Source organism: Lates calcarifer, unplaced genomic scaffold (genome assembly GCF_001640805.2).
Source record: "Lates calcarifer isolate ASB-BC8 unplaced genomic scaffold, TLL_Latcal_v3 _unitig_5006_quiver_581, whole genome shotgun sequence".
NCBI classification, from domain to species: Eukaryota; Metazoa; Chordata; class Actinopteri; family Centropomidae; genus Lates; species Lates calcarifer.
In genome coordinates, this window is record NW_026117230.1 from 136,937 (window position 1) to 159,553 (window position 22,617).

General features: G+C 43.0%; 1 protein-coding gene across 3 annotated transcripts; it reads left to right on the forward strand.

Annotated features, from left to right (window-relative positions):
• The first annotated feature begins 1,977 nt into the window (after positions 1–1,977).
• On the forward strand, positions 1,978–21,876 carry LOC108873251 (integrin alpha-3). 3 transcript variants are annotated; one of them, XM_051068586.1, is made up of 29 exons: positions 1,978–2,078; positions 3,455–3,627; positions 5,952–6,079; positions 6,485–6,570; positions 6,915–7,051; positions 7,132–7,238; positions 7,348–7,440; positions 7,665–7,724; positions 7,815–7,968; positions 8,148–8,341; positions 8,426–8,514; positions 8,687–8,820; positions 9,208–9,285; positions 9,368–9,435; positions 12,551–12,687; positions 13,957–14,100; positions 14,638–14,735; positions 15,640–15,808; positions 16,159–16,242; positions 16,386–16,465; positions 16,553–16,630; positions 17,444–17,546; positions 17,621–17,794; positions 17,944–18,081; positions 18,291–18,401; positions 18,876–18,974; positions 19,113–19,238; positions 19,361–19,503; positions 20,150–20,299. In XM_051068586.1, the coding sequence occupies exons 2-28, from the start codon at positions 3,467–3,469 to the stop codon at positions 19,469–19,471; spliced, it is 3,141 nt and encodes a 1,046-aa protein (XP_050924543.1). In that variant the 5' UTR covers positions 1,978–2,078; positions 3,455–3,466; the 3' UTR covers positions 19,472–19,503; positions 20,150–20,299. The 3 variants fall into 3 exon arrangements, with proteins under 3 accessions (XP_050924543.1, XP_018516934.1, XP_050924544.1); XM_018661418.2 differs by lacking the exon at positions 19,361–19,503 and having other exon boundaries at positions 20,150–21,876; XM_051068587.1 differs by lacking the exons at positions 1,978–2,078; positions 3,455–3,627; positions 6,485–6,570; positions 19,361–19,503 and having other exon boundaries at positions 20,150–21,876.
• Positions 21,877–22,617: the final 741 nt, after the last annotated feature.

Here is a 22,617-nt window from a genome sequence, read left to right on the forward strand (position 1 = left end):
CAACAGCATCATATAACGTGTGTGTATGTGTGTGTGGAGGTATAACATGTTCTTATATGTCTATCTTTGTGAGAACCAGTTGAACACACCTTAGACTCAAACCAAAGTCCATTCAATATTCTACTGATTTTATCTGAGCTGTAAACTGTGACTTCATCTCTTAACATGTCTTAACATTCACAAAACATAAACCAACTCATTATCCAGAGCTCATTCCTTCTGTTATCCTCACAGTGATCTGATAAGCAGCAGCCAGGGGCGAGTACAAACACATTAACACGAACACGTCAATTTGTCTCACACCAAAGTCATTCAATATTCAGCTAATTAAATGCAAATATGCTTATTTCCAGGTTGTAAAATGTCACATCTCAGCTTTAATAAACCCTGAGGATATAATGGTAATTTTAGTTTATACATCACCATCTCAACACCTGTAAGCTCAGCCACATTTACACTTTTTAGAGCTGTTTATTCTAGTAGAAGCACCAGTGTGGAACATTTACAGAATATAATCTTCATGTTTTTATCAGACTGTAATCAGCTCCAACTGATCATCGTTCTCTCAGAATCAACAGTTTATATCTACACAGGAGCAGCTCCTCCAGAGTCCACCATGTTTGTACAGGAGCCCAGAACAGACAAACTGAACCAAACTGAGTCTGACGTCACAGCCTGTTACCTACGACATCTAAATATACAGAGTTTCCCCAGGAGAGGACTCGGGTTAGCTTCCTGTCATCAGCAGCAGAGACACTGCTGTCAGAGACTGAGGCTTTAAAACAAACTCTTGATATTTAGTCCTGACTTTCAGACGTTTGTAAGTGACAACAAAACACAAGACTTTCCCACTACGGCCACCGTAGACTGTCTGACACTAAGAGAGGGAGAGTTCAGGGGACAGGTGTTCAGCTGGCTGCAGTCTGAGTTCTCACCACTGGATGTCAGTAAATCCTACACACTGCTGCTTTAAGTTATTTAGATGCAGTGTTCAGATCTTTAGTTTCCACAGATATCAGAGTGAGAAGTTCATAAAACTGTAACAGAGGACGATGATAAATAAACACAGACATGAATCATTAATTTAATAACAACAATAATGAGTTTATTTCTCACTTAGTCAACAACCAATAGTAGTTTGATTCTTGGAACAGGAGAGTTTCCTCAGAACAGATTCACCTGAACACTTATCTGAACAGTTACCTGAACACTTACCTGAGCTGTGAACAATGTGCTGATCCCTGAGAATAGAGCTGATGTTGAGTTCATGAACAGATCAAACTCTGAGCTTCTTCCTCTTCTCTCTGTTCATACAATAAACACAAATAAAAAAAAAACCCCTCTGAGCTCATTATTCATCAACCTCATTAGTTCTGTGATTAACAAGACAATAAGTTAGACGTTGTCCTGTCAGTGTGTGAACAGTGTGTGTGTTGTCGTATCACAGTGACACGATGTTGTTGAACGGAAGAATAACTGTGTGTGTGAGGCTGATGAAGTTTGTGGCTGAAAATCAGAAAAAGGAGAAAAAAGGAAGTTCTCACAAAGACAGGAAGCTGAAATAAGGAGGTGTGTGTCTGTGTGTGTGTGTGTGTGTGCGTGCAATCAAAGTTCAGACCTCATAATGTTGGTAAAACATTTACTTTCACACACACATTCAAAACAGGAGGGTGTGTGTGGAGAGAGAGAGAGACAATCAAGGTGCCCCTTGCACGCCCAAATCCATTTATGGCCCCTCTCTCTCTTACTCTGTGTGTGTGTGTGTGTGTGTGTGTGTGTGTGTGTGCGCGTGCGTGTGTGTGTGTGTGTGTGTGTGTGTGTGCGCGCGCGCGTGCGTGTGTGTGTGTGTGTGTGGGCGGGTTAAGGACACACACAGACATGATTTCATTTCAGGGCGAGCGAGCACGACTGAAGAATGAGAATGAGGGTGGGGGGAGGGGTGGGGCGTGGGGTTGATATATATAGAGAGGGAGACTGAGCGTGTGCAGATCAGTTGTCTGCAGCCGGTGGAAAAGTCAGTCAGAGCAGAGTGGGAATCAAACCAACGACCTGTCAGTTACAGACAGAGGAGCTGAGAGGTTTGAATCTTTGTTTTGTCTTCAAACTGCAGATTATTGAACTGTGACTTTAAGGATTTAATCAGAACCAAGTTCTCATCTGAAGTAAAAGTACTAATACTGCTTCGTAAAAAATACTCTGAGAGAAAAGTACAGTTTGATTAGAATCATCAACGAACTGAAGTGATGTAAAATTAATGTTCAAGTTTTCTTTATCAGCTGCATTTAATGATAGAGTCAGAGGAGGAGGAGAGAAGTAATCTATTACTGTCAGAGCAGAGGTACGAAGAAAAACAACAAGAAACAGGATTGAGAGTCATGATGTTAAAGATGGAATGTCTGAGTTTTTAATGGACTCGGTCTGACTGGAGGATCCACATGATGACTTCCGTTCTGTCTGTAGCTCAGTGTGATCTTTAGTGTCAGAGCTGAAGGAAACTGGAAACTTGTTTTAGTTTCTTGAAGATGTTTCAGGTCTGAAAGGTTTCTTCAGGTCCAGAGGCTGAGTGGAGAGCTTGCTTGTTGCTTCATCTGTTTTTCTGTTCCTCATTAGTTGATGTCTCTGTAATAGCTCCAGTTTCCTGAGTACTCGATAAACTTAACTCTGATTTTTAGCATCAGTGTTTGAACAAATACTCTCATCTTCACTGAAGTAAAAGTACTGATGCCAATAATCTGAGTTAGATTCTGAACACAGAGGAAAAATACAGTTTATTATTATTCATCATCAGAAAGAACAACAAGCAGCTTCATCTCCAACCATCATCTCTATGGTCATCACACAAAAATTAATTAATTTAACAGTGAAATTAATGATTTTTACCAGAGAATTACACTGAAAATAATAATGTTTGGTCCAGTTAATGAATGATGATACAGTTATGATTTACACACTAAAACATCAGAGGAAGTTTTACTTTGGTGACTCAGGTCAGTTCAGCTCAGTCGTTTATTTCTTAAATTATTCTTATTTTAAGTGGTCAGGTGACAATGATTAAAAGCAACAACACAACAGTATACTGAGTTACTACATAAATGTGAAATACCTCCAGTACAAACAATCTCTAAAATACTAACTAACTAGTTAAAAACATTTTTTAAAAAGTGCTGATAAGTACAACACAGCATCGTCTGCATAGAAACAAATCAGCAGGATCCAGTAGAGAGCCCTGAGCTACTCCTCAGGAAATACTGACATCAGTCAGAGAGACAGGTGTTAGACCAGGTAGACACCTGTTCACCAGGTGAGAGTGTTCAGCAGGTCACATGACTTCAACACACTGATTAAAAAACAATAAACCAACAAACATTAATAATTAATTATCCTCAACTTTACAGATGTTGTTGTGTTTTACCTGTCAGACAGTGACATAATGTTGTTGTTGTCGTCCTCTCAGGTGTGTTTCCCCATGGCGTCAGGTGTGTGTGTGTTGTGTGTGAGTGTGTGTGTCAGTGTGTGTTTGGCATTTAACCTCGACACGTCGTTCCCGCTGCTGAAGACGGGAAGGAACGAAAGTTTGTTTGGACTGTCTGTCGCCCTGCACCAAGACCTGAAGACAGACGCCTACCTGTGAGTAAACACCTTTCTAACTATACACCTGTCTGTCTGCACACCTGTATGACTGTTACCTGTCTGACCCTGTCTCAGGTTCAGGTCTATGTCTGGTTCTCAGGTGTGCCCAGGTAAATGATTGTCAGTATTTTCTCAGACTGTTTGGGCTGTACTTTGCCTGTCATTGTGGTTTGACTGTGAACTGCTCACAAGGAGCCATGAAACCACATCTTCCTCTGAAAACTCCACTGAAGAGACAAAGTCACAGAGAGAGTGATGTGCTGCTCTCTGATAGGCCGACAGGTGTCATGTGGTGGCACAAACAAGAAGTCTGGTTTTGGTGGTGTAGGTCTGAACTGACTGACTGTCTGAGAAACTCTGTCTCTGTTCAACTGAACTGAAACAGTTTGATAGGAAGGAGGACTCTCCATGTCGCTGCAAGTGAAATGAATTAATACAAGGCTGATGTTCACTGTCAACAACAACGACAACAACAACAAACACCAGCAGACTGTTTTCCTCTGTCTGAACACTCAGTGGTCAGTGTGTGTGTTGTAGTGTAATAACTCTGTGCATGTGAATGAAAAATATTTTAAACTCTGTTACACAACAGGAATTCACAGATACACACACACACACACGCACACACACACACTCTCAGTCAGGTGACGCCCTGCAGCATTAATAATGTGTTGGATTCTCCTGGAGTCTGAGAAAACAGTGCATCAGGTAGAGGAGGAGGGGGGCCTTGAAGAGGTTCCACAGGTCCTTGAAGAGGTTCCAGGACACACTGAACTTATCAAGGATGATGTAGGGGTCCTTGAAATCCTGATAGATGTTCCAGGGGTCTGTAAAGCAGTTTAATGAGGAGTCCTTGGGAAGGTTTTCAGGTCATTGAATATGTTTCTGAGGTCCTTGGAGGTTCTGTGGGTTACAGAGTGTAGGGGTGCTTGAGGAGGTTAAAAGGATCCTTGAGGAAATTCCAGGAGGTTTTTGGTCTGTTCCAGTCCAGCAGCTGGACCAGGTCTGACTCAGTCTGAGCTCAGAGGTCAGTCAGAGGTCGCAGGACTGTCCGTCTCCACTGTCACCATGACAACCGTCTCTTTCTGTTCTCTAATTGGATTGGCTGTTAATGGACCACACACACACACACACACACACACACACACACACACACACAGTAATGATGTCGTCTCCCGTGGGAGTTCAGAGGTCAGGAGGTCGATGTCTCCTCTGATTGGTTCAGAGTCCTACTCATCAGACACCTGGAGAAGGCCCTTGAGGCGGCAGCAGCAGTCCTTGAAAATGGTTGCATGGGCCTTGAAGAGCTTCCAGGCAGATTTTAGTGGTTGGAGCTGATATCCATCTGTGACACGTGACACCTGTGATGTCATCGCCATGGTAACACACCTGAGGATCAGCTCTGAGCACGAGACAGGAAATGAATACTCACACACATTCACACACTGACACACACACACATACTGACACACACACTCACACACACTCAGTTGTGTCACTTTAAATAAATTCACAGCTGTTTGGACACATTTCACACATTGTTCCAGTCTGAGCTGTGTGTGTGTGTGTGGGGGGGGGTTCTAAACACTACGATACCTCGAGGGAGGTTTCCATGGAGACGAGGATCAAATCAGAGCTGATTCTGTTCTGCTGTTACTGACAGGAGACGTGTGATTGGCTGTTGGTGAAATGCACCTTGGGAGTCGTAGTATTGTTCTCAGTCAGTTTGTTGATGTGTGTGAAAAAAACAGCAGCTGCTTCAGGTTCCTGATCAACACTGTGTTTATTTCTCAAGCTGATCTGAGTCACATGACCTCGGCTGATCAGCTGATCAGACGACGACAAATTAAATAACTAACACAAAGGAGACAGCAGACCTCTGTCTGTCATTGTCTGTTTCCTGTCCTCCATCTGTGTGTGTGCGTGTGCGTGTGCGTGCGTGTGTCCTTGAGACTCAGACGTTTCTTCATTTATTCCAGGACCATAACAACAACAAAGGAACACAACTCAGATTTATTAACGTCTCTCTGACCCAGAGTCCTCCAGGACGTTCCAGGTGTCCTCAGAGGAAATCCAGGATGCTTTAAAATGCCTGTGGGGCATTTCAAGACGTTCCAGGGTCCTTGAACAATTTCAGTGATTGATTAAAGGCAACTTGTGTCCTTTCAGTATATTCAAGGTGTCATTGAATAAGTTCCATGATGCATTCAAAAGCTGTATTTGAAAGAAATTCCAGGGTCCTTGAAGGAGTTCCAGGATGCAGTATCTGGGACTGCAGGTCACAGACCTTCTCACCTGTCTCACCTCTCTCATGCTTAAAGGCTATTGGTTGGAGCTCCCAGGGAGAAGGCGGAGCCTGGTGTTTCAGCCAATCAAACAGGAGGAGTGTATGTCTGCCCGATCACCATGGACCAATCAGACTGCAGCAGAATGAAGCTCATAGATCCAGGTGAGTCCTGCACTTCTGACCTCTCTGAACACAACACAGGTTCATTAGGGTTCATTCATTTAATCTAATCTGATTTGATTTGGTCTCTGGTTAGTGTGTAGTGTTGAGGTTTGTGTCAGCCAATCACAGAGCAGGCTGCTCTGAGCCTGACAGTCAGGACTCGGGGCTGAACGTCTGATGTTATCTGTGTCCTGGTGCATTAAGAGTCGTCCATCGCTCAGACAGAACAGACAGCTGCTGCTTTTATCTGCTGCTGCCAAACACACGATAAGGCTCCGTCCTGAGTGGGCGGTAATCAGCCGTAACCATGGCTACGGCCAATCAGAGGACTTAATTTTTAATGTGTGGTTGAACAAACAAACAGCGCAGCTGCTGCTCTGACACATGGACCTGTTCCTGTTCCAGACCTGAACCCGTCTGAGGACTTGTATGAAGACATGTGGCTAGGCGTCTCTGTAGCCAGTCAGGGACGACCAAGGGGCAGGGTCTTGGTGAGTCTGTGCTCTCATTGGCTGATTAAATAGTCAGGATGATTGTAAAGGGTCAGTTCACCCAAAATACAAAAACACTTTCTTCAACATACAGAGGTGGAGACCGAGGTGGAGACTCTAACCCTATTACTTCACCAGCTTCAGTCAGACTGACTAACTAACTGACTTATTAACTATCAGGTAACTAACTGTCTGTTTGTAAACTCAACTGACTGATGATCCATCAAACCAACTAATTAACTGTTAACCTGACTAACCTGACTGAAAAATAAATAACCAACCTAACCAACTAACTGGCAAACTAGTTAGCTAACCAACTAACTAACCCTGTGTCCTCCTTCCAGGCCTGCGGTCATCGCTTCGTTAAACTCTTCGGACCGTTAAAACTCAGACAGATGATTGGTCGATGTTATCTCCGTGGAAACGACCTGCAGTACGATGACAGCGATATGCACTGGCAGAACCTAAAGCAGCCCTGCAGGTAGGTCACATGACCCACATCACCACATCAGTCACATGACCCATGATACAGTCAGTAAACTTGTGTGTGTGTGTGTTTAGTCACCTGGATGATGTCAGAGGTGAAGCCATGTGTAACATGGGGATCTCAGCCTCCATCACTCAGACTGAGGTCATCGTCGGATCACCTGGAAGCTATGAATGGCAAGGTACCACTCTACTCTATTCTACTCTCTTCTATTGATCATCACAAGTTTGTTTAATTTCTTGTGTGTGTGTGTGTGTGTGTGTGTGTGTGTACGTGTGTGTGTGTTGTAGGAAATGTCCACGTTTCCTGGATGAATCCTGACGATGTCTATGACACCCAGAAGAGCTTCTTTCACAAAATGGAAGAGAGGAACATTTATATAGGTGAACTGTCCCTTTAAATCCCTTTAAATCAGGTGTGAACTGATATGATTCAATGTGTGTGACTGAATAAGAAAAGAAAGAAACCAGAGAAAACAAAAGCTGCAGAACATCAGTCATCATGAAGCACTCAGGGATCAGATCAGACCTGGTCCCAGCCTGGTGTGATGGGGGTCACTCTGAGAACCTGGACCATCACCTCTGATATGACCTGTGTTTGTTTTCAGGATATTCAGTCACTCAGGCTCGTCGTCTTCTCTCTAAGGAGGATGAAACCATAGTAACAGGTGATGGACGGTTTTACTTTCACCCCTCACATCCACTCACTAAGAGATGGAATCATCTATTGATCTATTGATTGTTTCATTGCTGAACAGGAGCTCCTAAGGACAATAAAAATGACAGTTTTGGCTCTGTGCTGTTGGCGGTGAAACGGTCTAAGGAGCTGGTGATTCAGCAGAGGCTCCGCGGTGAACAGACAGGATCATACTTCGGTAACACCGTGGCAACCACCGACATCAACAACGATGGGTAAAAAAAAAAAACCTCATTGTTCTCTCAAAATCACTCAAAGTTTATGGCTTTAAACCTTTTCATTTTCAGCTGCACTCTCTTCCATCAGCAGCAGTGAGGAGATGAGGATAAAACTCAAACATTAAATCTGAAGTCAGAAAACGTTGAAAGGTTGATGAAGGTTTTCTGTCCAACAGGTGGAACGACCTGCTGGTGGGTGCTCCTTTTTACTTCCATCGTCAGCCAGAGGCGGGTGGGGCAGTTTACGTCTACATGAACTCAGGAGGAGGCTTTGATTCTAAACCCAGCGTGGTGTTGAGAGGACCAGCCGGATCTGCGTTTGGTATGGCTGTTAGTGCTGCAGGAGACCTGAACCAAGACGGCTTCCAAGGTGAGAATGCAGCGTTATACTGACGATAACATGGTGTTCATGTTTCATCATCAGTCAGAGTGATGAGTGATTGTTGTATTTCAGACTTCGCAGTCGGAGCTCCATTCCATGAAAGAGGAAGTGTGATGATCTGGACCGGGAGCAGTAAGGGGGTCTCTACAGAACCAAGCCAGGTCTCACACACACACAGCTATCTTTCTCTATCTGTGAGGACCCTCACTAACGTGATGCATTCCCAGGACCCAAACCCTGAACCTGAACCTGAATCTCAGTGTGACTGTTGAAAGTTGGTCCTCACAAAAATAGTAATACAGGCCTCTCCCCCCACCCCCTACCCCTGTGCAGGTGATCAGGGGCAGCAGCATCTCTCCTCGGTTCAGGACTTTTGGGTACTCACTGACTGCAGGTCTGGATGTTGATAAGAACAAATATCCAGACCTGGTGGTTGGTTCTCTGGATGACACTGTCGCTCTGCTCAGGTACTTTAAACACCTACTTAAACAACTACCTACAACTACTTACTGTTCAAAACAACATAAACACTTTGTGGTTTAACAGGAGCAGGAAGAATAAAAGTCTTAAACCTGTTTCCTTCTTACAATTCTCCAAATTAAAATGTCAGTGTTTACTAGACAGAAAATGTAATATGAGTAACAATTAAAAAGTAGTAGAAATGAACGTAACTACAACAGTGAACTGTGGATGTAATGCACCAGCCTCACAGAACTAGGTCGTATCTGTAACTACCACTGACAGACATTTACATGGTGATTATTTATTTGAGTCAGTGATGATAATCTACGAAGCTGTCATGTTATTGATGATTTGACTCAGCTGATTTTTTAAATGATTGACTGATTCCTCAGAACTCGACCAGTCATTCACCTCAAGAAAACACTCTCAGTTTCTCCAGACGTTGTTGACCCGAACAACTGCGATTTCTGGTGAGATTCACAGATGATACTTGCTAACAAGCTAACAGGCTAACAAGCTAACAGGCTAACTCAGTGTGTTTTCGTGTGTCAGTATTCAGGTGAAGGTGTGTCTCTCCTACAATTTCAGCACTGGAGAGAAGAGCGACAGAGACAACATCAGTGAGTAAACAACAACAACAACAAGTTTACAGGCAGTGATTCACAGACTGAGCCTCTGTCCAGATGTGAACTGATGTGACTTCATCTCTGAGCTCAGCACAGTAAAGTGAACTGGTGCCTTGAAAATAACCAGAGTTGTAGGTTTGGTTTGAGACACAATCAATCAAAAAGACAATCAGTCAATCAGTTTATTTATTTATTTGTTTGTAAACACAGAGCAGATTAGCTTATATATATTCAGAATAATGGAGGAGTTCAAATAAAAACTTAAAACAGGGAAATAATGAGTCTGTGCCTGAGTGAGACGAACAGAGTGAAACCCACAGATGTTCAGTGTCAGTTAAACAGGTTTTAGTGTCTCCTGGTTCAGACAGAGCAGAGGCTGGTAAATGTTGGTACAGTGGAGACAGGCCGGTGGAGGACCAGGATTCTGTGGGACCAGGAGGACAGGGTCTGGGAGAAAAGATGACATAGCTCTGTCTCCAGCTCAAGGTTGAGCTGCTCCATCTGAGCACAGAGTCCACAGAGTCCAGCTGGTTCAGTATAATTAGCTGAGCCATGATAACAGGAATCAGACGGCCATACAGGCTCCACTGCTGCAGTCTGCTGCTCGTCTGCCTCCACAGATTAGAAAGAATAACAGAGACACTCCTCATATCACAGGTTCAATTTCCCAGGACAACACTCCTCACCTGTGAGACCATCCACTGCTTCCACAGACTCATGTTTTCCTCTAGCTCACCTGTGGGCAGGTGTTTTATTGGTACCTATGTTACCAGCAATGTGAGAACTGAGCTGCTGCAGGTTAGGATGTTTAATGACCTGAAGCTGAACCAGCCTCTACCTGAGCTGCTCACCTGTCCTCTCTGATACCTGTCCTCTCTGCTCACCAGTCCTCTCTGCTCACCTGTCCTCTCTGCTCACCTGTCCTCTCTGATATCTGTCATCTCTGATACCTTTCCTCTCTGCTCACCAGTCCTCACTGCTCACCTGTCCTCTCTGATATCTGTCCTCTCTGCTCACCTGTCCTCTCTGATACCTGTCCTCTCTGCTCACCAGTCCTCTCTGCTCACCTGTCCTCTCTGATACCTGTCCTCTCTGCTCACCTGTCCTCTCTGATATCTGTCATCTCTGATACCTTTCCTCTCTGCTCACCTGTCCTCTCTGATATCTGTCATCTCTGATACCTTTCCTCTCTGCTCACCTGTCCTCTCTGATATCTGTCATCTCTGATACCTTTCCTCACTGCTCACCTGTCCTCTCTGATACCTGTCCTCTTTGCTCCTCTCTGTTTATAAAAACAAACTTTTCTTCCTTTGACTGATGAAAAAACAGAGAAACAAAAGAGAAACAAACCTGAAAGGAAAAAAAGTGAGACAAACAGGATCATTGACTGACATCAGTTTCCTGTTTCCAGGGATCTGTGCTAATGCTAACATACTAACCTGACAGATGTGGTGTTTATGAGGACACGATGCTAACGAGTCTGTTTATGGTCCAGAGTCATTAATGATCATCAACAGTTTCCTGTGTGTACTTTCAGCTACTTAACCAAGCTGACTGATCGACAGAACAAAGCTGTCAATTAAAGCCTGCTGTTAATCAGAAAAGTGACACACACACACACACACACACACACACACACACACACACACACAGATGACATCATGCTGTGTCCTTGTGTGTCCTTTTGTCCTCTGTGTTTCTCTGAATGATAAATCACATTACAGAAACTGATATTATTACATCTGAGAAACACACACACACACACACACACACACACACACACCTATTTCTGTGAGAGCTCTGTGTGTCCTACATCTGTCTTGTTAATTTGACCAATCAGAGATGAGGTCACACTGTTGCTATGACACCAAAACCTCTACACACACACACACACACACACATACACACATACACACTAATGATTATTAATTATTGATTCATTCAGAAACATGAATCTGTTAAAGACTGAAAACAGAGAAAATGTGAGTCCAGTTCTTCAGACTGTACGAACTCTGAACCAAAGGAAAACAATAAAATAATCATTTAAAATAATATTTCATCAGCTGCAGATAGAAATATAAGACTCCGGCTGAGTTCATATAGAAACATGAGAAATGCTGAACATGACTAAATCTGGTGATGGTGAACTTTTTGAAATGTTCCTTTATGAATCTAAATAATTCAACTGAATAATCAGTTTAAAACATTTTGATGTTCAGGTGTCATGTCTGAGCTGATCCTGTAACTGATCCTTTGACCACCTGTTAAATATAAACCAATGAATGAATATGAATAAATTGTTTTTATTTCAGTCATATGCATCATGAAAAACAAGTAATTTCCCACAAATTTAGTCACAGTACATAACTGACAAAGGAACAGGCTGAAACCCTACCCACAAAAATATCAATCAAAAAATAAAATAAAATAAAAACCCAGAATATCAGAGCTGTAAGACCAAAGTAAAAAAAAACACAATTACATTAAATTCCAAATTTAAATCCTCAGTTATTTTACATTTTAATCAATTAACATCATGATGAATATTGAATACAAACAAAAAGGTTATTGTTTATGGCCTGAAAAAGGATTTCCACTGTTTTTAAATACACAGTGGAGTGTATAAAAAGATACGGAGCTTTATGTTTTATTCTAATCTCTCTTTTCTGAAGTTTAATTTTAGGTACTATATTTCTTTTATATGCATTTCCCCAGGTTTTAACACAGTTATTCCCCAGGTTCTGTGGTTCCGTATTCTCTAACTAGAGAACAGCGTTCTCTGAGGTTCTGAGCTCCAGTTTTTACTTTTATTCAATTCACTCCACTTTTCCACCTTAGCCTTTTTGTTTAAGTAACAAATTGAAATACTGCAAATTCTTTTATTGTGTGGATCAGTTTTATCATCATGTAAAGACTGAGTCAGTGAACAAATCGATGATTCAGTCTGATCAGTTATATCTCTGTCTGAGTGAAATGATTTCTCTTTGTTTTCCTTTTGTTTTCTTCATTTCGTTTCTTTTCCTGATGAACTGTCACTTTGTGTTTGAAGCTGTTGTAAAACTTTACTCTTTTTATTTCTGACGGTGTGTGTTGCTTCTTCTTCTCTCAGTCGTCCACTTCACCGTGACCGCCGATGTCACCAGTATCAAGCCCCGCCTTCGGTTCCGTGACAACGGGAAGAGCATGTTCTCCGGCTCCCTGCCAATGCCGAAAAAACTCTGTGAAACCCTAGAAGTCGGACTGCAGGTGAGATAAGGGTCAGCGCCCCCTACAGGCTGCAGTTGTCATCACAGCCACATCTGTCCTGAAGGTGGATGTAGAAAAGAGCTTATTAAAATCTACAAGGCTGATCCTCTGAAAATCAGGAACCTCACTGATGATCTGAGCAGCAGATGCTCGGATGTTTTTATCTGAGGGGAAAAAAACGGAGGCTGAGAATCAGGTTCAGTTCAGATCAATTCAAAAAACTTTATTTATCCATCAAAGAGCAATTAGAGGCGAGAAAGTTTTCAAACAGACGAACCCACAGATCATTCAGTTAAATACACAACTGAGTAAAATAAATGCTAATGATACAACAACTATTACTACCATTAATAAGAAGAGATAACCCAAACTCATGAAAATGTTTGTGGCTTGACTCTAAATGTTGATTTCTGTGGTTAAACACATCTGATGCATTTCAGCAGAGAGTTTCAGATAATGAGGAAGTTCTGCTGCATGTGATAAGACTGACTGATGCTGAACATCAAGACTTTTTACTGCCAAGCTTTAATCAGTCAGCTGTTAACAGTTCACATCCTGCTTCACCAGAGCTTAGAGGGAAAACACTAAACTCTCTGTTCAAGATCCTAGAACAACTTGCTGATGATCTCTGAGAGCCACAGTTTGATAGTTTTATAAATAATGTTTTGAAACAAGAAAGTTTTTCGTACTGCTCCCTATAGTGCATTGGTGGGTGTTTTCAGGTAAAATCATTGAATGGTACAGGTTGAAGTAAAGTTCATGATGTTCTGCACGTCCTGTCACGTCTGCATGTCAGTCTTATCAGCATGTTTGTATTTCTGCCCCAGTTTTCTCTGCTTGTTTTCAGCTTTGTTGTCTGTTGTCCTGTGTTGATGTTCAGAGTGTGATGACTAAGAGACACTGACATGTCTCAGCCCAGTCACATCAGCACATTGTTTTTCATTCATTTATTCCAGTAACTATAAATCCTGTTTACTTCACATTCCTGCTGGTCACTGTCCAAATCATCCATCTGCCTTCAGGCTGGTTTCCTCTCAAGCAGCAGTTTCTCTTCATTTAAATTAACCTGCAGAGACCTGAGACCTGCACAGACCTGAGACCTGCAGAGACTCAGTGTTCAGACGGCTTTATGTTCTGTTGAGTCCCCATTATGTGTCCTGATGCTGTTTGCGGCAGAGACTGGTCTGAAACAAACAGCATGAACAGTAGAACAGTTCCTCTCATGTAAAGTGTTGCTGAGGTTCTGTTCTGTTTGTTTGTGTTCTTCAGAGTCTGATCGAAGACAAAGTGGAACCTCTGGTTTTCTCCCTGAATGTCTCTCTGCACGAGAAGCTTCCCAAGAACAGAAATGTTGTGCAAGACCTGAAACGCTTCCCTGTGCTGAGCCAGACACCTCAACCCATCAGAAAACAGGTCAGAACTTACAGAACAATCCAGAATGTCCCAGGAACTATTATAATTCCAGACAGAACCAAACAGAGCCCATCAGGACCCAGGTTTGAACCCAGGCCAAAATCAAAAACTAGTCAGTATCTAGGTAAGAACGCATCAGAGCCTGATCAGAACCTAGCTCAGAACCCAGCCCAGTTCATTAATGACAACCAGGCAAAGCCCACATAAAAACTTAACATCACTCTCAGAACCAGAATCAGAAACCAGATCAAAATCAGATCTGAGGTCAGACCTAAACAGCACCCATTAAAACTGAGGTCAGAACCTGGAAGAACCCACTTACCTGGAAGAGTTAAAGTGATAAGCAGTTAGAATCCAGGTCAAAATCCATCAGAACTCACTTTTAAAAATACCCCTCAGAACCTGCATCAGAACCCTCAGCAGTACTGGTTAAAACCCAGATCCTAACCTGTCTAATGTCAGAGAACTTTGTTTTACATTACACTGATGTGAAACTCACTGTCTGAACGTGTCTTATGAATTTTTTCCATCTCTTAGATCCACATCCAGAAGGCCTGTGGTTCTGATAACCGTTGCCATAGTAACCTGCAGATGACAGCCCAGTTCACAGATGGAAACCAGAAACCGTTCCCCATGTGAGTGAATCCCTCCTTCATGTCAGACTGTCAGTAATTAATTTCATGCTCTTCTTTCTTTGTCAAATTTATTTGTTGGTTTTGTGATTTCACTGCATGAATCTGACCACACTGACCAGTTTTTGCTGCTGAGTCCCCCTAAAGTCTTCCTCCAGTCCACAGTGTCTAGTTTCATTTCTACATTACTCTCACTGCTAACATGCCTCGGTGTGCTCTGAAAATGTTGCCATAACTCTAATATCATTAAAGCACCTGTTGCTGAGGCCTGTGATTGTAAGACTTTATTTAGACTTGGCCTTAAGAAACTGGAAGTTGCCTTGGACTTGCCTCAAAGGACCTGGGACTTGCCCAGAGACTTGGACTTGAACTTGCAGGACACGAGACTTAACTTGGACTTGGACCCCTAAAGACATAACTTGGACTTGCTCTTAAGGATGGAAGACTTGACTTGAATCTTCCCCTAAAGACCTGGGAAAACCTGGGATTGGAATTGTAAGTTAACGCAGAGCTACCTTAAAGGACTTGACCTGAGACCTGACTCATGATTAACCTAAAAGACTTCACTAATTGAATTGAGAGTAACATGCACTTGTTCTGTTTGACTTGAATATTTCCATGAACCTGGGGATGTGAATCTGGGATTTCATTCAGACTCAACCCCAAAGACAAGAGATATGACTTGGGAGATGATTTGACTCTTGATTTTGATCATCGACTGGAGATTTGGACTGTTAAAAGGGTGGTGGTAGTTTATCAGATGATTGACAGCTCTCTGACATCACAAAAGTCACAAGACCTGAAATGACTACTGCACCATCTCTCAGCTCATTTGTCTCAGCTGGCCTCAGGGTGCTGCCATCATGTTGCTGATGTGTTTCTGTGTGTATGTGTTGTGTATTTTCAGGCAGAATGGTAGTCAGGTTTTGCACTACAATGGCAGCATAAAAAGACTGTCTCTGGAGATTAACATCAGCAACATACCGTCACTGGACCGACCAGCAGAGGACGCTCATAATGCCATTTTGAACATTAGCATCCCACCTTCTCTCAGTTACTCAGCAGTTCGAACAAAGGTAATGAAGATCAAGGTTTCTGTCATCTAGCTTTTAGCAGATAATATAGTGGTGATAATGTAGTAGACCAGAGTGTCGTCTGCGTATGAGAGGATATTTATTCTGAGGCTGCAATTTAAGTTACTGAGCATGACCAGTTAAAGCAGGGAAGAGGGCTGATTCTTTTTGAGTTGTGAGTAAAACAGGAACAACATTTGTGTTTAACTAACACATGAAGTGGACACGAGTTCTTCATTTTTGTTGTACAAACTTTCGATGGACTGCAGAGACTTTATTTAAAAAAAAAAAAAAAGAACCTGGGACTTGGACTAGTTTCTCCTTTAGTCAGTCATGTGTTTGTTTGACTTTAGGGTGACACCTCAGCACCAGTGAAGTGTTCTGGTGACACTGTTCTTCTGTGTGAGCTGGGGAACCCGTTCAAAAGCAACCAGAAGGTAAACAACATTGTAGATCATATTATAACTGCTGAATCTGTGGTACTACTACTACTGTCTGTACTACTGTTTGTACTGCTTTCTATATTACTGTCTGTACTGCAGTACTCCTGCCTGATGCTTCATTTCTTTCTGTGTTTCAGGTTCAGGTGTTGATCATATTTCAGCCATCTGACATCAGTTTGGACACCAGAGAGATCCTGTCTCTGCTGCAGCTGTCCACGTATGACACACACTAACACCCACACAGACACTTCTCTAAATGTGTTTTACTGGACCAACATTCATTCATGTCTTTTTGTGTCTTCAGGCTCAGCGAACAGTCGGATCTTTCTCCTCTCTCTGTCTCCATGTTGGTGGAGTATTCTCTGCAGACATCCCTCATTCTGTGAGTACAAACACAATGAAACGCTGCCTGGTGCTGTTCACATGTTATTCTAAGATGATGTGAAACTACACAAATCAGCCTCAATATTGACCATCACGAACTGAACAACTCATCTTGTGTTTCTGCTGGGAAACCATGGCTCCTTCTCTCATCTGGATGTTACTTTGACTCGTACCACCACCTAAACATTGTCGTAGACCAAGCATACCTCCCAATGGAAACGGGGGCCTCCCCCAGCAGGACAGTACTCTCGCCAGGAACACCACAAAGAGCCCAAGGTGTTGACCTCCCCATATCCCAATTTGTTCCAGGATCTGTGGGATGATCCAGAACAAATGGATCCATGGAGGCCACAACCTGCAACTCACAGGACCTGAAAGATCCACAGGACCCACCCAGAGGTCATAGTCCACATCCCAATGGGTCAGAGCTGTTTTGGCCACACGAGGAGGAAACTACACAGTGTTAGAGAGGTCCCACAGATGCTGGATGAATGAAGGACCCAAGGTTTCCCAGCAGAATATTCGCTTATAAAAAGATGATCAATATTATTCACTTCACCTGTCACTGGTTTAATGTTGCGGCTGATCGGTGTAGATCCAAATACTGTACAGCTGCTAGAAAATGAGCTGAATAGATTGTGTTGGTGTTGCTATTAGATTTTATTTTGGCAGTGTATGACTGATGTGAATAGGTTTTCCCACTCAGCTGCTCACAATTATGGTTTAAACTTTACAATGTGAACGCAGCAGGTTTAATACTGACCTCTGACCTTTGACCTGATGACCTCATGGGTTGATTGTGTCCTGACAGAATCAGTCATCCAGACCCCACCCCCTTCAGTGGTCATGTGATTGGTGAGTCGGCCATGAAGACGACGGAGGACATCGGCAGTCTGCTGCTCTTCACCTTCCGGGTTTGTCTAAAGTCAGTCTGATCTGTCAGTGATGTGTGAACAGACCAGGTGTAAACCATCACCTTCTCCAACAGGTGCACATCAGTGGGAAGCCGCTGGGTCACCTCGGTAACCTGGAGGTGGAGTTTGATTGGCCGAGGGAAGTGTCCAATGGGAAGTGGCTGCTGTACCTCACGGAGATCCAAGTGAACGGAACCTCAGAGCCTCGCTGTCGTCCTCCCAACATCATCAACCCTCTCAACCTCGTGGTAACCATGGCAACATCAGCCTCAGGGATTCCTTTCAAAATAAAGTCCAGTTCCAGTTTATCCTAACAGAGATGTCACTGTCACTGTCTGATCCTCCACCATCTGATTATGTGTCCTGTCAGTGATGATTTTTGTTCCTGTTTTCTCAGCTGGCAAAGGAGAAGGAAAAGAAGAGGGGGAGGAGGAGTCTGAAGGAGGAAGAGGTGAAGGAGAAGAAGGAACAGCAGAGTGAAAAAACTCCACCTGTTGTCCCCCTGCAGGGAAAGAAGAAAAAGTCCTACGCTCTGGTACAAACACAAGACGTTACCTCTATGAGGCCTATATGTGCAGTTCTGCAGCTGAACACATGGGGGCACTCCAGATTTAATAAAACAAAGATCATCATGAAACTACAAACATGAAAGGCTTTTTTAAAACCTGCTAGAGGTTTTTGATCTAAGGAACAAATGCAGATTTCCTCAGAGATGTAAAAGTAGAAATGTGTGTTTGTGTACAGGACTGTGCACAGGGAGCTAGATGTGTGACGTTCGTCTGTCCGTTGATCAACATGAACAACTCAGCGACTCTGACTGTCAGAGCCAGACTGTGGAACTCCACCATGATCGAGGTACAGACTCCTTCAGTTCATTTTAATTCAACTTTAATCAAGTGTTGTTTCTGTGCAACTAAACTGCAACAACACAAGGTGTTGTAGACAGAACTGATCCATTGATGTGTAGCAGCCAAATCATTCATGAACCTTTCATATCCAGAACAACACAGCCCTGCTGTCCCCTCTGTTACCTCTTTGCTTTTTTGCTTTCAAGTGAGTTTTTATTTACATAGCACTAAATCACAACAGAAGTTATCTAAAGGAACTTTTCATATCTAGCAGGTTTAGACCGAAATCTTTATATTGTTATATTTACAGAGACCCAAACGATTGGTGCAACATGATGCAAGTTGTGGTATTTTTCTTCAAAAACAGAGCGACAATAACTACTGCAACTTCAACAGATAATAATAATCATAATACTCTCCCAAACCCAACTACTACTGCTACATAGCCACTGACAGACAGTGTTCATCCTGTGTGTTTCAGGACTACAGTGATGCCAGGAGTGTGTTGGTTCGAGGCCGGGTGACTCTGAAGCTGCAGACCAACAAACCCACCATCAACATGGAGCCTCAGAGCGCTGAGGTAAGATCCAGACAGTGCTCCCTACAGCCAGCAGTGTTTGTCTAGTCTGAAGTGATTTTTAATTCGTCCTACGTTACCTCCTGCTGGTTACTGACTGATTACTGACTGCTCCCTCCTGAATCACCTCTTCCTCTGAAGATTGAGGTCTCCATTTATCCAGACCTGGGTCATCAGGTGGACTCTGGCGCCCCTTTGTGGATCATCGTGGTGTCTGTCCTGGCTGGAGTCTTACTGCTGGCTCTGATCTGCCTGGTGCTCTGGAAGGTAAATGTCTGTTTTATGCCTGGTTCTGGTTCTAGGTCCAGATCAAACTCCATCATGAGTTAATTCTCTCATCATCACCTCGTGGTTGGTAAAGTGCTGTTGTGTCGCCCCCTGCTGTTCAGTGTGGGTTCTTCAGGAGAGCCAGCACCAGAGAGCTGTACGAGGCAAAGACCCAGAAGGCCCACATGAAGAGTCAGCCGTCAGAGCACGAGGGGCTGACCGAGGAGCTCTGAGTGAGGGCACAGTGCTGCCAGAGAACCCTGCTGTAAGGACCAGCTGTCTGTTACTGCCTGGTTACTGACTGTTACTCACTGTTATTGACTGTCACTGAGTGTCACTGACTGTTACTGTTACTGATGTTGCTGGCTGTTTTCCCTCAGCAGTCAGTCCAGAGGTGGAGGAATTTCATCACTAACTAACTCTTTTCTTCCTTTCCTCTTTTTTTCCAGCTGCTCTGACTCATTCTGCATCTGATCAATCAGTTTGTCAATAACTGTATTGATCTGTATTGATCAGTGCTCTCTGTCTTTTCATTAAACAGATAAACAGTCAGACACTGATTCTGACCCTGTACAGAAGTTGAAACACTCTAACGGTCAAGTGAAGATACTTTCAAAATAAAAGCCATGGTTTTATTTCTCAGTAATGCCCCCTTTGCCTTCAAATCAGCTCCAGTTCTCTTCAGTACACCAGTCCGCCTGTTTATCTGTTCACCTGTTTACCTATCCACCTGTTTACCTGTTTACCTGTGTATCTATTCAACTGTTCAACCTGTTTACCTGTCTACCTGTTTACCTGTGTATCTATTCACCTGCTCAACCTGTTTACCCATTTACTTGACTGACTGTCTCTGCTTCCTCCTGCTCTGTGGACAGACATGTTTTCTGACAGTGATCCTGTCTTCTGTGCAGTGTGGGTTCTTTGTGCGTCAAGTGGTGTGGCGGACGGCAGAGCTCCACCAGGGGAGGATTATGGGTAAAGACAAACAGCAGCAGTACACAGACTCTGACGGCTTCCTGATCCAGGACCACGCCTTCTCGTCCAGGAGCAGGAAGTCACCGAAGCACTGGGTTACCTCCTGGACTGAGACTCACTGAGAGACTGACCAAATCCATGGGAACATGTCCAGACCAGACCAAACCAAACCAGACAGGACAGGACTAAACCATACCAGACCAGACAGGACAGGACAGTACAGGACCAAACCAGATCAGACCAGATTAGAACAATACACTGCCTGACTGTGTGTGTGTGTGTGTGTGTGTGTGTGTGTGTGTGTGTCTCCTGCCATGTGACAACCTCTAATCTTGTTTACATTTACTTCATTGTGTACTAATAAATGGAGATACAAGGTTTTCAGCTGACAGCAGAGTTCATGATTTAAATATTTCTCTGTAAACAGCAGCTGGTGGTTTCTGTGTATATGGAGCAGTTTGTTTATTATTTCTGTGTATTTCAAACATTTTTTTTTGTTTACCATATGTGAACATTTCCCAGCATGCTCCTGGCCTCTGAGACCAGATATAAAGAAAAGAGTATAAATCTTTGACCAAGTTAAACTCTGGTCTTCAGTGGTGGTAACGTCCTTATGTGTCCTGATCATGGATGTATTAACAGATGTGAAATGACGCCTCCAGTCAGTCTGTGGTCAGTCACGGTACTGCGGCTAAAAAAAATACTCAAAATCTTTTTCCTTATAGACCCCCATTTGAAAAGAGACATTGGTAAAACTGCTGCAAATGTGAGTTATTATCCACTGTGTTGAGAGAAAACTAAAATAGAATACAATTAAATAAAAAATACTAATAGTCCACCATCCAGTTTTTAAAATACATCCATGGTCCTGATACAGGATGATAAAGGACTCAGTTTTCTGTCATGGAAATTTCTACCTCCTCCTCATCTTTACAACATCAGGGCTTATTCTTGTATCAGATCACAAATTCAGCCAACAAACTGTCCTCATATAACATGTTTTCCCTTTGTGCGCCACTGTTGCTAATTTAGCTTAACTTAGGCTAACTGTGTCGGGAAACATATATCTTAAATATGGACCAAAAAGTTAAAGTGGAAATGAAGCAGCTGCTTAGACAAAATGAGCTGAAAGAGATCTGAAAGGACGTAAATTAATGACTGACTCATGATTTGGAAAATAATCAGACAGGAGTGAACAGGACTTGTAGTGAAAGGGCTAAAATATAAAAAGTGGTCTGCTCCTTTAAGAACCAAAGGTGGCGGCAGAGGTCAGTGTTAACATGTTCTGATGATGTTGTGTTTAAATGCTTTTTTCAAGGGCTCCTTGTAAACTCCTTGTTCCCCTTAGTTGGAAGTAAAAATATTTGTGTTGCTTTCTGGTGCTGAAGGATCCTGCAACAAAAATCCTGTTTGTTGTCATTGTTCTTCTGCTGAACTGGTTTTGGTGTCATGTCCCTTCACTGCCTTAATTCCTACATGTTTATATGATTGTGATATTTCTGACTGCACATGAAAGCAGCATGGGTTTATGTGTAAAACCTTGAGTCCAGATTGTGTGGATGTGGTTTGTTATCACTGTGGTGCAGTTTTGTCACTATGTCTCCTGCATGTTGGTAATATTAAAGTATTTTCAGACAGTTTACTGACAAGTACGTTACCTTCACTCTGGGTTTCTTTCTTTTTTAAAAATAATGATTTATTGAAGCCAGGTTCAGGTGTCTCTGTGATCAGATCCAGCCTTGTGGAGGTCTTATAAAGACCTCTAACACAGGTGTTCATGTCAAACTCTGACTGGACTTCAGATGGTGCTGTTGAACTTGGCATTTAGCTGATACCTGCTGAGTGCTAACACTAAGCTAACTATGAGCTAATGGTGAGTTAACTTTAAACATATTTCATCAGAATTTTCTGTTACTGTCAGAATTCAAAAAATTTTTTGCTGCTCAGATTCTCATCTTATGTTTTTTTTATACAAACCAACAGAACATGTTTCAGGCTGGAGATGAAACAGCTGTGTGGCAGCAGTCATGAGGACAGATGCTGATGATTCCTGGTCTCTTGAAGACCCTGTTGGGTGAGTTCCCATTTCAGCCTCTTAATGTTTGTTTTTATCATTTTAAGTCTTTTTTTTTGTTGAAACAGACAGACCATAGGGACTGCTCTAATTCAGGGAGGCCTTTGGATTAGCATCAGCAACAGGTAAATTGTACCCCAGGAATATTCTCCTACACCTTGGGACGCCACGGGTTGGGCATCATGGGTACTGTGGGGTATCTGGACCCTCCATTCTCCTGGGATGACCTGGAAGGAGCAGCTCACTGAGGCTGATCGATCCTGGTCTTTCCTGTGTGGTGGGGGTGGGGTGGGGGTTACTCAGGATGAAGGAGGTCGTTGGTGTATGGAG

Bases quoted from the DNA above. Each gene is read 5' to 3' on its own strand.
- LOC108873251 (XM_018661418.2), top strand. From the start codon at position 3,467: ATGGCGTCAGGTGTGTGTGTGTTGTGTGTGAGTGTGTGTGTCAGTGTG. The intron at 16,243-16,385 runs GTAAACAACATT...TCTGTGTTTCAG, and splicing joins CGTTCAAAAGCAACCAGAAG to GTTCAGGTGTTGATCATATT. The intron at 18,402-18,875 runs GTACAGACTCCT...TGTGTGTTTCAG, and splicing joins GGAACTCCACCATGATCGAG to GACTACAGTGATGCCAGGAG.